This window comes from Dermacentor albipictus, chromosome 9 (genome assembly GCF_038994185.2).
Source record: "Dermacentor albipictus isolate Rhodes 1998 colony chromosome 9, USDA_Dalb.pri_finalv2, whole genome shotgun sequence".
NCBI classification, from domain to species: Eukaryota; Metazoa; Arthropoda; class Arachnida; order Ixodida; family Ixodidae; genus Dermacentor; species Dermacentor albipictus.
The window spans coordinates 105560082-105576067 of NC_091829.1; the positions used below are offsets into that span (position 1 = coordinate 105560082).

General features: G+C 45.9%; 1 protein-coding gene across 3 annotated transcripts in view; it reads left to right on the plus strand.

Moving 5' to 3' along the window:
- Nucleotides 1-15986, plus strand: part of LOC135907193 (phospholipid-transporting ATPase ABCA3-like) — a 327820-nt gene that overhangs the window by 109402 nt on the left and 202432 nt on the right. For all 3 annotated transcript variants that reach the window (XM_070525205.1, XM_065438877.2, XM_070525204.1), the window contains exons 9-10: nt 2363-2491; nt 12244-12361. In XM_070525205.1, coding sequence (XP_070381306.1) covers nt 2363-2491; nt 12244-12361 — 247 coding nt within the window. The remainder of the gene's footprint in view (nt 1-2362; nt 2492-12243; nt 12362-15986) is intronic.

Sequence of the window (15986 nt, forward strand, 5' to 3'; positions counted from 1 at the left end):
ATCGGGCCAATGATAGTGTCACCGCAAATTCCACACCACACATTAACCGACCGCTGTTATTCGTGCTATGTCTTCAAAGACCAGTGAAAATTTTCGCCGCTCCACGAGGGAGCGTTGTGGATATTCAATCGGATATTACGTGAGAAGGGGGCTTCATCGGTCCGCAATATCCCTCTTGATTATATTCCGTTTTGCAAATCCCTTTCTATTTTGGAAATCGCGGGGTATCTGGTGCAGCTGCACGTGGTACATATGAAATTTCTTCTCCTTAAGCAGTCGACGCTGAAGATTTTTACACTCCAGCTTCAGCACCCACATTACGAAGACTTTCATGTGGGTCTTAAGAAAACTTTTGTATAATATCTGCCTCCACGTCCTCGCCCAGGACTGAAGATTTATCTCGTTTCTTCGCAAAGTCCCAGTCAGTTTGAGTGTTTCATATGCACGCACAAATGTCATTGAGCTCGGACGCGTACCTGGACGGCAGCGTTGAAATAGCTCAACTGCGCGCATTCTGTGTCCACTTGACTCACCTAGAGCCAAAACGGTATCCACTCTTTCTTCATTTGAGTAAGGCATATTTGCTTCTTAACGTTGGTCACAGCCAAATAGCGTAACTGTGAAAAACATACAGGGATACGGGTGCCTCAGGATCATTGGACATATTGCAGTTCGCTGGGATTGGTTAAAACGACGTACATATGGTCTGATCTACACCTGGTAAACTGGAATAGCCTGCGGGCGCCCACTCTCAGGGACTGAAGCGCCGGTGACGGTGCACAAGAGTGAATCCAGACGCCGCCAGCCGATACGCGACCACGAAGCGATGGGAACGTGTGGGGTGCGAGATCAAAGAAGAATGTCTGGTAGGCGGTAAGTGTGAGAAGGAGAGCAGACGGCGCCAGTGCGAGAAGAGCCATCGTCTTAAGAAGGCATGCGTAATCTCCCTTGAATATAGCCAAGGTTTTTTTTTTACCACTAGTTAGTTTTGTCCATCTGCGAGTTACCCGTTGTTATTCGAGCCCTAAGGCTCTATGTTGTAGCATCATCGTTCAAATTCAAAACTACCAGGTCATTTGCGTACAGAGGCAAAACTGTAGCAGCCGTCATCACCTTGCATCGTACCCACGCGCTTCGCGCTTTCCTTCTGTCAAGCAGAATCCAGATGCTGCCACCGTCTTTCGCTTGTTTCCTTTTTCGTGGTCTTAAGGCCAGAATATATGGCGCAAATACGCGACGAATAGTCGGCGTCCGACGCGCGGCGGCGTACGCGCGACGCGCGGCGGCGGAGAAAACGTCGTTCACTGCCAATCTAGCTGGCGCAGAAAAGTTCCTCGGGCGTCGACGATATCGGAAGCGGCAAACGAGCGGCGCCCCAAAGCGAGCCAATCGGGTCTCACTATCCGCCGCGACTTCCGACTAGGCTTCCCCGCTTGTCCGAGTATCCCGATCCCGCTCTGTCGTTCACGTCGGTCTCCCCCTTTTTGTATTCATGACATCCAAAGCGGCGCGGCTGGAATCCGGCGGCATCCAAAGCGGCGCGGCCGCTTTCTGCGGTGAGCCACAGAACAGAGCCGCGGAGTTTTTGTGTCATGTGTTTCACTACAGCGCATTTGCCTCTTCTAGCCACACTGATAACAACGCAGCGACTCGCCGGCGGCGGCCGCCGTGTCTTCGCTCCATGTAGCGCAGCCCGACGAGCATACGGCGTCACGCCGCGGCATATTTTCTGTCGCCCGAACTTCGTCGTTAAAGTTCACTCTATGTATTCTGGCCTTTGGACGCTTGATCACTTCGGCAACGCTCGGCTAGCAGCACGCATTTGCGCCGCGATGCGATAAAAGCCGCATGCCTAGATACCTGCACTAGGCATAAAGCCCTGTCGCGCGCCAATCTCACTGCAGCTGACCTTGTTCATCCATCGCACCCTTGAGAGCAGCACAATATTAACGCGCAAGCGCCCCGTCATATGGTATTTTTATTCATATTTCGCGGGCTTTCTTTGGAACGCGAAAAAAAGAACCACGTTAGATATATCTTGTCGGCAACAATATATTAATAGGTTTTTCAAGCTGCTCTACAACTTGGCGTATCACGCTTGAGGTTTGTAGCCAACACTTAAAAAGTTGTTAAATTAAACATAATTAATCCCTTAGTTAAGGGGAAAATAAAATATAGTCTGAGTAACTCTAGGCCAGTGCCAACATTATGCATACGATTCAACTCGCGTACAGGTGCCTTTCATTTTTAAATAAGAGGCTCAACTTATGTTAGATAACCTGTATATGAGCAAGTGTACAAATATTTTCCTCTATTTTAACGCTTGGGAAATGTGTGTTTGTCTTGTACCTCGCGCTCGAAGCCCAGCTATTGGAGAGACGAACCTGCAATAGCTGCAACTGAAGAAGCGAACGTCAAGCAAGACGTTCATAGATTTGAGGAACTACAGCCAGGCGACAAGGCTATCATCACCACCGATAATCTGAACAAGGTACGGAGATTAGTGGTGTAAAAGAAACACGTACAAGCAGGGATGCCCATTGTAATCTAGGTTGAAACTATTACTGCTTTTTTGTCCTTCCCTTCATGCATGCACTAATTATCATGACGAAATAAGCGTTTCCTATCACAGAAGGTCGACTGCCGAGAAACAAGGGATCGGCAGTTTCAGGTGAACTTGCCCTCTCAGTAACTTATCAGGTCCTGTAATTTTCATGATTTTAAAAAGAACCGACCCTGGACCTAAATTTAGGTGCACGTTAAGGAGCCTGAAGTGGTCAAAAACATTTTCGGGTCCTCCTCTGCGTAGTTAATTTGGACCTGTTTGAAGTTTCAGCATATAAATCACCAGAGTCAATTTTTTTATCTTCACAAACTATCGAGACAAAGATAAGTACAAATCAAAATAAATCTAAAATCAAGATAAACAGATATGGACTCTTTAGAACTACAAATAGATTTATTGAAATCCATCATGCGACTGCACGTACGAGTGCAAATATGTATTATTTCTAGTACCACGTTTGCTAGCATTACAACTTACGTTCACAGTAAAACCAAAGCACCATGTTCAGCGCAGCCGGGACAGTTTATGCCGCCGTGCCGCTGCAGTGAAATCCATATGTTGTGAGCGCCGCTGTTGCAGTGGACACCCACTCCGGAATGATTGTAGATGAAGCTTGTACGTAATGCCAGAAAAGCGTGGTAATAAACTAAACGCACTACGACAAGCTAAGTTTCCGGAATTTTTTAGCAGGAACGAGCCAGAGGTTTAGCCGAACGAGTCCTGTACATTAGAATCGGCTTATGACGAAGTGGAAGGTCGATTGCCCATTTCTTCGTTATATCGATTACTTAGCTATATCGGTTATTGCCCTTTACTGCAATATTTGCATAATTGAACAAGGCTCTTCGGTTCGTGTAAAGGATGCACAGCTGTGTACGCGATGTAATTTCAATAGGCGCAAGAAAATGTTCGGCGTTGACAACACTCTTTTCTACAGCTGACACGACTGCCTTTACAATAGGTAGTTTCGGGTGCAGTGTGTTGGCTTTTTCTTTCCATTTTCCAGTATGCTCGGCTATAGCCTCCTAAAACTGGCGGAAACCGTATGCGCGCTGTCATGTAAACAAAGTCCGTCGCGTTCAAGCTACATGTGGTCCAAAACATGGCACGCCGACCTCGCTACGCCGACTTTGATCAGCCGACTAGTGACCTCTGAGATTACAGCGGTGCCGTTGCGATCTCGGAGGCCACGCCTAGCAGCACCAGCCTGAGGTGGCGCGCCGCAGTAAGAGAGAGCAGCCGATCTTCTCGGCTTGCATGCTGTCCCTATTGCAAAAGCCAGCGTCTTCCATTGTGAAACCAGCGCGTTTTTTGGCGCTGGGTCGCACAGGGTACGCTGGCACTCGCTGGGACTCACTGGGCACCAGTGAGAACGTTGGATAAGAGCTGGGTCACACTGGAAGAGACGCTCTTTCCACTGACATGACACTGGGGCGCACTGGTTTGTGCTGTACAGGCGCTGGTTCTCGCTGCAGTTCGCTGGCTCACACCGGAAACCGTGATGCTTTTGTCTGTGCCGCACTGGTTCCAACACGCAAGGACGAGCGCTGTTGAATATTAAATGCTTTATACAATTTCATCGCTTGGTACTAGTCTCTTGTCCTAAACAACGCTATATCTTGGGGTCATAAAACCCTATGTCGTGTCGCAGTTTTGAATAAAGGTGCGTGAGCTGCCCTGTTCATTCATGGACATTTGAAACTGAAGATCACTTTCGTTTTCTTCATTTTCCCTTTTGACTGGGTGGATGGCTAAATTCTTGAACGAAACCAGGTAAACGCAGAGGACACGGCGTTTTTTAGTAGTTCGCACGTAACAAATGACTGGTAGTTGTTGCCGTTGTCGCAGTGTAGTGGAGTGAACATGAAATGCAGAAGTCGTTCAGACGCGTGCGAACGGACCCCGAGTTTGAAGCCTGTCGCTGACTGATATTATCTCACCGATAACAAAGCTGAGTTGATTCGTGCGCTTCCACGTTCCATATTGTACAAAAAAGTTCTGAGGCTCAAATACACAAATTTTAGCTTTCGCCAACTACCCGCGCGGAGATCGATCCCCACCGAAGCGTAGGCCTAGCGTATCCGCCGAGTGCGTCCTCCCGCTATCGGCGCGTCTAGGCTCGGGAGTCAAGAAGCCTAACAAGGATAAATCACTCTATATTTCAGCTTTCGCACCGGTGCTCTTAAATAAACAATTTTTTTCATGTCTACAGTGCCAGCACAAGAAGCGATGACCGCCGAGGTGACGCGTCATAAACACAGGTATATGTGGTATCGCTGAAGGCTCCCAGCACTAGCCTGCGCTTCTCTGACAAAGATGTGGGACTAGACAGGCATGTTGACTGAGAGGCATCACTGAACTAAGGAAACGTTGCATATCCTTTGCGTGAAGAACAAGAAATGGCTATCGAAATCGGCAGTAACAGCCCACACACCGTCCCGGGTCGGCGGCTGATTTAGGACTTTTTTTCGAAGTTAAAATAGCAATCGCAAGTGAAAATCGATGTTGTGGCACTTCCAAGCATACTGCTGAATACGGACAGCAACTTTTTTCTTTCTGGTACAGGGGTGAGTTTTAGTTGCTGGGCGATAGCGCATCAACCATGCCTGTACGAGACGCAGCTCTGCGAAACTAAAACTGTTTCTCGCTTTTGACATGGCAAATTATCCGCATATTTCTGTCTGCTGGCATGGCGTAGCTTTTTCCACTTCCGGCCACGGCAGTGAACGGTCGCGGAATGTCTTGCTCCCCAGGAGCGGTTACAGCGGCCCTTGGCCGTGGTTCCCGGTCAACGGAAAAGCCTTCTCCGGACTACCAGATGGTTCTACCACAACTTCCTTCAGGTGCTAGTGCTTTGACCACTATTTTTATCCACGGCGAAGTTAAAGCACGGCCTTGCCGTGTTGAGCACTTCAGAGACGCGCTTTCAAGAGTGATGCTGCTGCCGGAAGTGGTGGCCCTCGGGGCTTATCAGATGAATCATGTGTGGGCCGTAACTTTTTCGAACGAGGCCGCAAAGAAGAAGAAGATACTTGACGCTGAATCTTTTCTTGTTAAAGAACATCGATGCGTGGTCATTGACCCGTGCAATCAGGGTGTAAGGGTCAAGCTCTTTTGGCTGCTGCACGGTGTTCCTGATGAAGACGTTCCAATAGCGTTGGCACCGTTCGGAAGAGTGACCGAAGTGACGATGGAGAAGTGGAAAGTACAAGGCTGCAATGACAAAGGAACCACGACACGGTCTGTGGTCCTGAAACTGAAGCCCGGAATGACAGCGGACGACCTACCACACCAGCTTCGGGTCACGGAAGACCTGGCTCTCGTCATTGTCCCGGGCAGAGCACCCCTCTGCCTCCGGTGCCGTGGCACCGGACACATTAGGCGACAGTGCCGGGTTCCACGCTGTGGGCTGTGTCATCGCTTCGGCCACGACGAGACCCAGGGCGTGAGAACGTACGCCAACGTTGCTGGTCCAGGCAAGAGCGAAGACACATCGGAGCTCCTTATGGATCAAAAGGATGCCGAGGAGGCCGCTAAGGAAGCAGCTGAAGGAGCGGATGCTCAGTCTGCAACTCTGGAAACGAAGCCCGAAAAGGTGAACTCGGAGGGGACTGATAAGGGCAACGTGCCGGATTCTGCGCCTCCACCCGTCAAGGTTCAAGTCAAGGAAAGTGGTGTTGAAGCGAAGAGTGCGTCTTCAACTATCCAAGCAACCCAAACCACCGCGGTTGACGAGACAGTCAGCATTCCCGAGAGCATGGACATGACTTCCGACGCTAAGGGTGCCGGAAAGCGGTTGCGCGACGATGTTGAGGACCACAGCCGAGGTACCGACGGCGCGGGTACCGAAAGACCGGCACAGAAAACACAGACAGGACGAACGTCGACGTTGAAGGTCAAACCCAACGTGCCGCCAGACAGACGGCTGCCACACGGGCCACCTTCGCCTTAGCGGAGGTAGTGTCCCGTAAAGAACTTCCAAAACACGATCTTTGATCGGGAATGGGCATGCGACTACGTGGGTTGGCAGTCGTCGGCTCGAAATGGAGGGCCATGTTCGATAAGGTTCACTGCATAACAGAGTCCGTATGTTTCCTAAGAAAAATTGTGTAGGGGCGTACCGTAAATAAAACTAAAACAATGGCAGACACTATTCACCTCACCTGTCCGCTTCGTTTGGCGACATTAAACGTCAGAGGGTTGTCGCACAGGTGAAGACAGTGTCAGATAAGTCGCATGTTGCTGGAAAAAGACATTGATTTGATGACTGTCCAAGAAACAAAAATTCAATCTGAAGTAAAAATGGCTCGATTAGTTGTTATTTTCACAAATAAGTACAATGTAAGCGTTTGCCACGCGAGTTGTACTTCTGGGGGCTGCCTTTTCTTTATTAGAAATAGCATTGGGATAACCGAGCAACAAGTTACTTCATGTGAGGGGGGGGGGGCGTTTGCTTATTTGTGATTTTTCTTTTTCTGGATTGTTGTGGCGGGCAGTTTGTGTATACGCCCCTAATAGTGCTCGCGAACGTGAACATTTTTTTTGTTATCTGGGGTCATTCTTGCGGTGTGAGAGACATGTTCTAATGTTTGGCGACTTCAATTGTGCGTGCCGGCCGATAGATCGATCGAAAAAGCAACCTAGCCAACATAAAAGTGCCGCACTTCATGAAATTTTGTGTGATGTTGATCTTGAGGATGTTGGAAGTGTTTTTGGTTCTTACAGTCATGTGTAATATACGCATTTTAAAGGAGACAGCCACTCAAGGTTAGACCGCATCTATGTTCCTGTTCACTTAGTTGCGCTACTTTCTGAAAATATGGTGTAGAATGTATCAGTTTCAGTGATCATTGTTTGGTAATGGTTACAATAGGTATGAAAAAGAAAGAACAGAAATTTGATTGGCACCTATGGAAACTTAACGACAACCTTTTGCAAGATGAAGTATTTCTTAAAAGAATAAAAGATAAATTAGACGCTGTTCCGCTTGAGGATGCAGAAAATGTTGTAGAAGCTTGGGAGATGTTCAAAACCGAAGCGAAAGCAATTGCTTTACAGAGAGCATGCCTGTTGCAGCAGAAACAAAAGTAAGAAGAAAAGCAACTGCAATGCACGTTAGCATACCTATTGAACATGGAAAGCGGTGCAGCTGGTATATTTGCACATGATATCAAAGAAGTTAAAGCGAAACTTGAAGTGATTGATGAAGAGAGATATCGTGGCGCGGTTTTAAGAGCACGTGTTGAACGTGTATGGCTAGGTGAAACGCCCACCAAGCGAGCTTTAAGTGAATAGAAGAGGTACGCTTTGACCAAGGAAGTAAATTAAATCGTTTATCAAGGTCAGCTTACAAATGACAGGGAACTGATAGAACGCGCTTTCGTTGACTACTACAGCACGCTGCTAAGCAAGAGGACAAGCGATATCTCTGCGTTTATGAGTGAATATTTACCTCTGATGCCGAAAATTGATGGCGAACTTAAGGATGGCCTTGAGAGGCCGATTTCTGTTGCAGAAATTGAAAAGGCAGTAGATGGTCTTAGTGCAAGGAAATCGCCTGGACCGGACGGACTTGGGGCAGCGATATATAAAATTTTCAATATTGACATGGCTGAGGCTCTGCACCGCGTCATAACCAAGTGTTACGAACAAAAATGGACGCCTCCTTCTTTCCGACAGACACATGTAGTACTGATACCTAAATCAACAGACCACATAAAATTTCAATCCGTAGAGGCCTACCGGCCAATAAGCTTAGCAAATATTGATTATAAAGTATTTATGAAGGTGCTCGCTCATCGCCTTCAGAGTGTAGTGAAATCCCTAGTAGGTACACATAAGACATGCGGTATAAAAGGCAGGACTATATTCACAAATGTACATATAGCGCGAAGCATACTTGAATGTTGCGATGCGATGGAAGATCATGTAGCCATGCTACAACTAGACTTGGCCAAAGCTTTTGACAGGGTGTCACACCAAATACTGTTTATGCTTCTTGATTATGTTAATGTCGGATCAGTCATTTTGGACGAGGTGAAAATGATGTATGATGGTTGTACCACAAGCTTAGTAATTAACAACAAGCTGAGCAGGCGGATTGCGGTAATGTCTAGCATAAAGCAAGGCTTTCCGACCTCGGCCTTGCTCTTTGCACTTTATTTAGAACCCCTCTGTTTAAAGTTACTACATAGCCATAATATTCGCGGGTACACATTCCTTGGTAGAGAAATAAATGTTTTAGCTATGCCGATGACATAGCAGTGTTCTGTCGCGATAAACAGAGCATTACAGAAGCTGTGAGAGAAGCCCAAGCTTTTTGCTATGCTTCCGGTAGTGCCATAAGTTGGTCAAAATGTTTAGGCTTTTTGCACGGGAATTGACCAGATTCACCAGAAGTCTTTTGCAAAATGCAGTGGAGTGTATTACCCGGCACTTATCTTGGGGTTCCGCTCAGTGCCTACCGTGAGCCAATCGAATACTGGACGAGCGAGAGAGACAGAATGAAAGATCAAACTAATAAATGGGGAGGCCACAACTTTTCGATGTTTGCTAGGACCAAAGTATGTAATATCTTTTTAGTAGCTAAAGTGTTCTACGTTCTGCAGGTGCTATGCATGAGCCGATCTTCAATTCAAAAAATACACAGAGTGTTTGCAGAGTTTATTTGCGGTTCTGTGCGGGAACGCACAAGCAGAAGTAATTTGTTTCACACATTGCGCAATGGGGGACTTGGTTTAAGGCATTTCTTTTTCAAGCAACTTGTGTCGAGATTTGTTTTCTTTCGCGACCAAAGTGATGGGTTTCTGCGAACGGTAATCCAAGTGAGATTGCGCGACGTTTTGCCCGATTTTGTTGTATCGTCACACGCAATCAAACCGATGGAACTAAAGGGCTATCTGCGTGAAGTTTCTATGGCGATACGTCTCCTAAACGCTCGTTTTTCGAAAGACTACTTGGTTGCAGTGTCACGATAAGGATCTTGTCGAAGTGTTTGTACCTACACCAGTGTATCGTTCTATGTATTACTTAGGGCCTGAACGAGATGTTTTCAAACGAGTCAATAATATGCCTGTACGAGCTAACGCAATATCATTCTTTTTCAAACTGCATACCGGCACACCGCCTGTTAAGCCATGGCCAAGAAGCAAGGTCTTGTTTGTCCCATGGTCAGACAACTGTCTTATATGTAACAAGGAAGAAACTGTCGAACATATTTTTCTTGACTGCCACGATACCCGCTTTCTTTGGGACATCCTGCAAAGAACTTTAAAAAAGGAGCTTCCTATCACTGCGTTCGGAATAAGGTTTTTGCCATGTGCTGAACCTGACGGTGTGCCGGTAGACATGTTGATGCTATTGTCTATGCAAAGCATGTGGCGAACTCGTATGGCTGTGCGAAATGCTGACGTTCATGCGAGGTGAGCAATGTATTATTTTATTGAAAGTGTTAATTATACACGCGAAGCGTTGAAACTGCTAAGTGATCCACCAAATTTGCTTTCGGTGTTGGACAGTTTGGCTGCGATGGAGCCATTTTAACATGACACGTCAGTATTACTTACGGCTAGACGTTTTAACATTTGTTTTTATTTGACAAGATTTGTATGTACTTGCCAAGCCGGTAGTAAAGAGAAAAAAAAAAAAGCTGGCGTGGCGTAGCGGTAAAGTGCCGGGCTTGGGATCTGTGGGTGGGTCAGTCGAATCCTGGTCGCAGCAGTTTTATTTTTGAGTTATTTCTTTCATTTATTGCACTAAAATGCTTTTTTTTGCTTTCTGTATTCACAAAAATATATACCGTGTCCAGGCACCGCATATTTAACGCGCTAGAACTGCTTTCCGCACGAGCAGCCAGTGCCTCCCAGCACGCCGCGCCTTCGCAGCGCCCCAGCATCCAGCGCGTGGCATTGGGCCCATAATACGGCGCACTGGGTCCCAGCGGCACTGGGTTTTGCAATAGGGGTAGCGAATCACTCGTGCCGAATACACTGGCGTTTCTCATCAGAGCGAAGTGGCTAGGTAAGGACACGGCAGTTTTGAATTCCTACACAGAATGGGCGTCAAACTCCGCGAAAGCCGATATACTCGGCACGCAAGGGTCAGGTATTCTTGGCTTCGGAGCGAATTCATTTCAATATAACCGTTGGCACTAGATTCGTACTTCGTTAAAAAGGTCTTAAATACATGGTTCTCTTGGAGAGTTCGAAAAGAAATAGCGTTAACATCGTTACATTCGTCATTCCGTTACGCCTCGTTTCATTATAGTGAGGTTGGACTGCATACATGGCCCTCTGATTTATGGAACAGTAAATACGTCCATCATCCTGCAATGTGCTTGTACGTCACTATTAGATTTCAGCAACTGCATTGCTGGTAGTGTGAATAAAATTGCTACATGGCCGAGTTTGTGACTAGAGTTTGTAGAATACCAAAAAAACTAAAAGAAGCGAAAAAAAAAACAGGAACAGTAACCTCTCAATTAGGCGCATGAAAACCACCACGTGACGGCCGTGGTTGCTTAGGCGCTAAGGCGTTGGGCTGCTGAACACGAGGTCGCGGGATCGAATCCCTACCGCGGCGACCGCATTTCGATGGGGGAAAATTGCGAAAACGCCCGTGTACTTAGATTTAGGTGCACGTTAACAAACCTCAGGTGGTCAAAACTTCTGGAGTCCCCTTCTACGGCGCGCCTCATAACCAGAAAGTGGTTTTGGCATGTTAAACTCAATAATTTAGTTTTTTTAGAACCACCACATAACCTGCTCTTCGGTGCTGCATCACCTCGGAGAAGCAACCGGCTTTCTTCTTGCAACAGAGTTCTTCAAATGCGCAAATTTGAAGGTGTCCCATATTTGCTGAAGCACATATATATTGTTTAAAGTTTTTTTTTTCTAGCTTTTCTAATTCTCTTATTCTGCTATTACTGCCGCATGCCGCTGTAGGCGCATCACTGTTTAGATTCTTTCATGTTGAAGACCTGTGATGCTTATTAAGTAAGAACGTGAAGAAAGCCTAAATTCTTGGCACTTTGCCTACAGTACATATAAATTCTAACGTAGATCTCGCAGAACGTAGCAATAAAAATATGTAGAAGTTTCTTAACCTTTGCCTTTAAGATCAAAACACGATAGCTTCTCGCACTTCCCTGCATTTGAAGCTTATGCACCCACTATGTTTACGAGGAAACGCTGGCTGCGATCGCTTTGCACGCAGGCGGGCTTTCTCGTAGAAATGCGGTCTCTTGCGTGGGGAGATCGCGAAGGTAGTAAACCACCTCCGCAGAAAAAAATACATGATTTTTGGGTTACCGTTGTTAATCCGCACATTTAATAATTTCGTATGGGAAGATTTACCCTAAAATGCATGCAGCTGTCGGTGTTTTCTTTGATGAAGTTTGTTTGTGCGTTGCCATTGTCAAAATTCCGAGCAATAACATTGTCAGAATGTAAGACAATGTGTGAGCAAGTTTAGTGATAGAATGGTGTTGCAATATAACCAGCTTATACCGCATGTCATATCGCAAGACACGGCATATACACATACCTAAACATATACGGGACTTTTCGCCCATGGGAACATCGGCACCGGAAGTCTAACCATATTTTCTGAGACATGAGGCCCGTGGCGCTATTGGATTGTAATCCTAAATATTGGCCTCATTACTGACCTTTTCACAGGTTTTTGGGCCCAAGCCAGTGCTGAACAGCATTAGTTTGAAAGTGTGCGCATCGAAAATCACTGTGCTCCTTGGTCCTAATGGAGCCGGGAAGACGACTCTCATGAACATATTGACAGGTAAGCGGAACGAACTGGCACTGGTTGCATGCAAAAGAGAGAAAGAACGAGAAAGGTTCTTTATTAGGAAAACAGAGAATTTAGCGGCCGCGTATACACCCTCTGGCATACTACTCTTATAAGGAATGGGATTAAAAGATTTAAGAGGAGAGGGGAAGAAAATACAAAAGTAAAAAAAGATAAAATGTGCAAATTGGCCTGATAATAATATTTACAGGTGCAATAACGGGTGAACGTAGGCTTTTCTATATCAAATGTTGAAAATCTTTAAAGTTTTCCGTGTATACCAATTTCTGACAGGTATTCAAGCAGTAAACTTTAAGGGCATTGGAATTAATATGCTAATTAATAATTAATTAATAGACAATAATAGAATATTTAATAGAATATTAATAATTATTTAATAGACATTGGAATTAATATGCTCGGTAGCGTTAACCGACAGTGGAAAATATTTCCCATTTGTTGCTCAAAGAATTGTCTCTCGTCGCGGTACGCGGGGCATTCAAACAACATGTGCTGCACTGTCTCTAAGCTCCCACAATCATCACAGTGGGGATTAGTTGTAGCGCCTATATTTGATCGTGCAAGCCAAATTTAGTCGAAGACGACGGTACAATGTCTGTAAATATGGAGGCCTGCAGTTTTCGATTTCATTTCTGTATCAATATAACGCAGAAAGCTATTTGGTGATGTAGCAGATTCAAGAGGCGGTCTTTCTCTCTATAGGCGTAGTTTTTTGCCATGTTGGAAGCGCCCCCTTCTTGGTAAAAAATATTCTTCTTAAATTTCGGAATTCGAATCAATTTCGGGCAGATCAATCCGCGTTTTCGCTTGCCGAAATACCGGCATAGCCAGGTATCTACTGCAACGTGATGCAATACCCATCAATCTTAGCCTGGTGGTGCAGATAGGTAATGTCAAATGCTGCAGATTGGTTATTACATCGCTTGTTCCTGTTCCAGATTGTAGCGCTACTTTTGAATCCGTGAATGTCACCCATGTTTTTGGCGGCTGCTGTCGAAGTACAAAGAGAAGGGTCCCCTTAGTGCGACATAGCTACACTGTAAACAAAAAAACACCCAGATGGGCATTTTTTGCTTGTCCTCTAGCGCATGCCCTTTTGTACATCTTTTTGCTCCCATTGAAAGGGCGTACGATAAAACTCCCATTGACGTGGGCATTATTTGGGCACACAACGGGGGTACCGTAATACGCTCACTTCACCCCGATTTGACTGGGAGGTACAATGGTAGTTTTGTGAAGGAATTAAAGGCATTTTAGTTTAGGTGCGGCTAGCACGTAGCGAAATGGTTGGTTGCGCGGGTTACGCGCCTACGCAGCACCAGACGGAACACCGCAGGCCGAAATGTAGAACGCCGGCGATCAAGGCTCAAGGGAGCTCGGCCGTCCGTGAGCTGCCACCCGAGCAGGCGTCGCACCTGCTCGGAGCGAACGCCGGCGTCCGACACTGGCCTGCGGCATTCCGTCTGCTGCTGCATAGGCGCGGCGTACCGCCACGAAGCATTTCGCCACACGTGGTACAATCGACGGCACAGGGCCACACCTGAATCCACCAAGTCACGCACACACGTGCTCCAATGGCGAATGAACTCGTCACCGCACGTCTTCATTTTTCTTTGCTTTCGCTGATCACAGAGCCCCTTTTTTGCAAAGCTTTTATACAGTCGTCCCAGCGAAAATGCTAGTTATGGGCAATGCCGGAGGCCAGCAGACGCCTTCGAGAGCAGTTGCTACTTGCCGAAGGAAAAATGCACGAGACACACACTGACAGTGAAAAAAATTTATTAGACATCAAATGTAAGAAACATAATACGTTTACTTCCGGGCCCAAAAGAAAGCACATTTCTAGTACTCAACATGTCCTAACACAATGAAATTAGTAAATGAAAGAAATGCTAAAAAATTTTAACCCGTTTCATACTGAATTGTAACTACAGAGCCATGTGTTTGAATTATTACTTTGTACTGACACTCCACACTTTTGCACAGACTACATATTGAGCTTGCTTGACTAACGGTAAAACTTCATTTGAGCCTAGTTGGTACATAATTCTGAACTTAAACTTACAGCGCAAGAACTTAAGACAGACCACAAAAGGCCGATACGACACACACTGGCGCTAACTGGCTTCTTTATTTCATCATCGTCGATGCACATATAAACCCTAGGCCACACAACTCCACAGGTGCACAGACTACATTACAGAGATCTACGAAATTATCACATATGCAAACGTAGCAAGCCAAATTCAGATGGGTGCTAGGACAAAGATGTGTCATTGATGCAATTATCACCTTGACTTTTTATGTGGTAGGCTTCTAAGGCAAGCCGTGCATGCTCATTCTTGCTTTTGCCAAGAATGGACGTCCCATCAAGTCGTGTCTCACAACTGTTGCAAGGGTTTATATGCGCAACAAGGTGCACTCCTCTATCTACATTTCTGTTTACTTCTTGCAAATGTTCCCTGCGTGGTCCCTTAAACACATAAGGTCATCTATCAACTCAAGAAAATTGCTTGCAGGCATAGTGTTCCTTTCGCATTTCCTGCGCCGAACAAGCTTTTAAAGCTGTGCTTCCGCATCTGCGAAGAGAGCAGAGGAGGATGCCAAACTCGGCATGTTGCTTCATACGTATCGCGCGCTGTCGGCCTGGTTTATACCGTTCCACTCTCATGTGGTAAGACATAGCTTGGCTAGATAGAGCTTTGTTTCAATGAGTGACTCGGGGAACATGCGCAAAAGTAAACAAAAATGTAGATAGAGGAGCGCAACTTGGTGAGCATATAAACTCTTGCAACAATTGTGAGGCACAACTTGATGGGACGTCAATTCTTGGCAAAAGCAAGAATGAGCATGCGTGGCTTGCCTTAGAGGCCTACCACATAACAAGGCAAGGCGATAATTGCATGAGTGAGATATCTTTGTCCCTGCACCCATCTGAATTTGACTTCCTACGTTTGCGTACATGATAATTTGTCAGATCTCTGTAATGTAATCTTAGTGCCTGCGCGGTTGTGTGGCCTAGGGTTTATATTGCATCGACGACGAAGAAATAAAGGAGTTAGCGCCAGTGTGTGTCGTATTTTCCTTTTGTGGTCCGTCTTAGGTGTTTGTGCTGTGAGTTTAAGTTGCTTGAATAAGCCATTCCAAATCAACAGTCGCTTGTATAATGAGGCCGATTTGTGGCATTTTGCATGGACTAGCACACAAATATGATAAATGTCAAAGTACTAAATTAAGCAATTGGGACTCATCACACAAAAAAGCTACATAATTTATTGTAGGTGTTGGGCTGTATTTCAGAGCAAGCTATAAAAATTATCGTATTTTACGAACCAGAACCCACCTTCTGATTATGACACATGCCGTAGCGAGTAACCCCGGAATAATTTGGACAACCCGAGGTTCTTTAAAATGCACCTAAGTCTAAGTACACAGGTGCTTTTGCATTTCGCTCCCACTGCAATGCACTTTTGTTTACGACTAGATTTGCGAAACTTCCAAACAGGATCCCCCCTATATTTTTACAGTGGGCGCTTTTTAAATGGAGCCTCAATGGGCCAGGGAAATTCGTTTCATTTACCAGGCGTTCTATTTACTG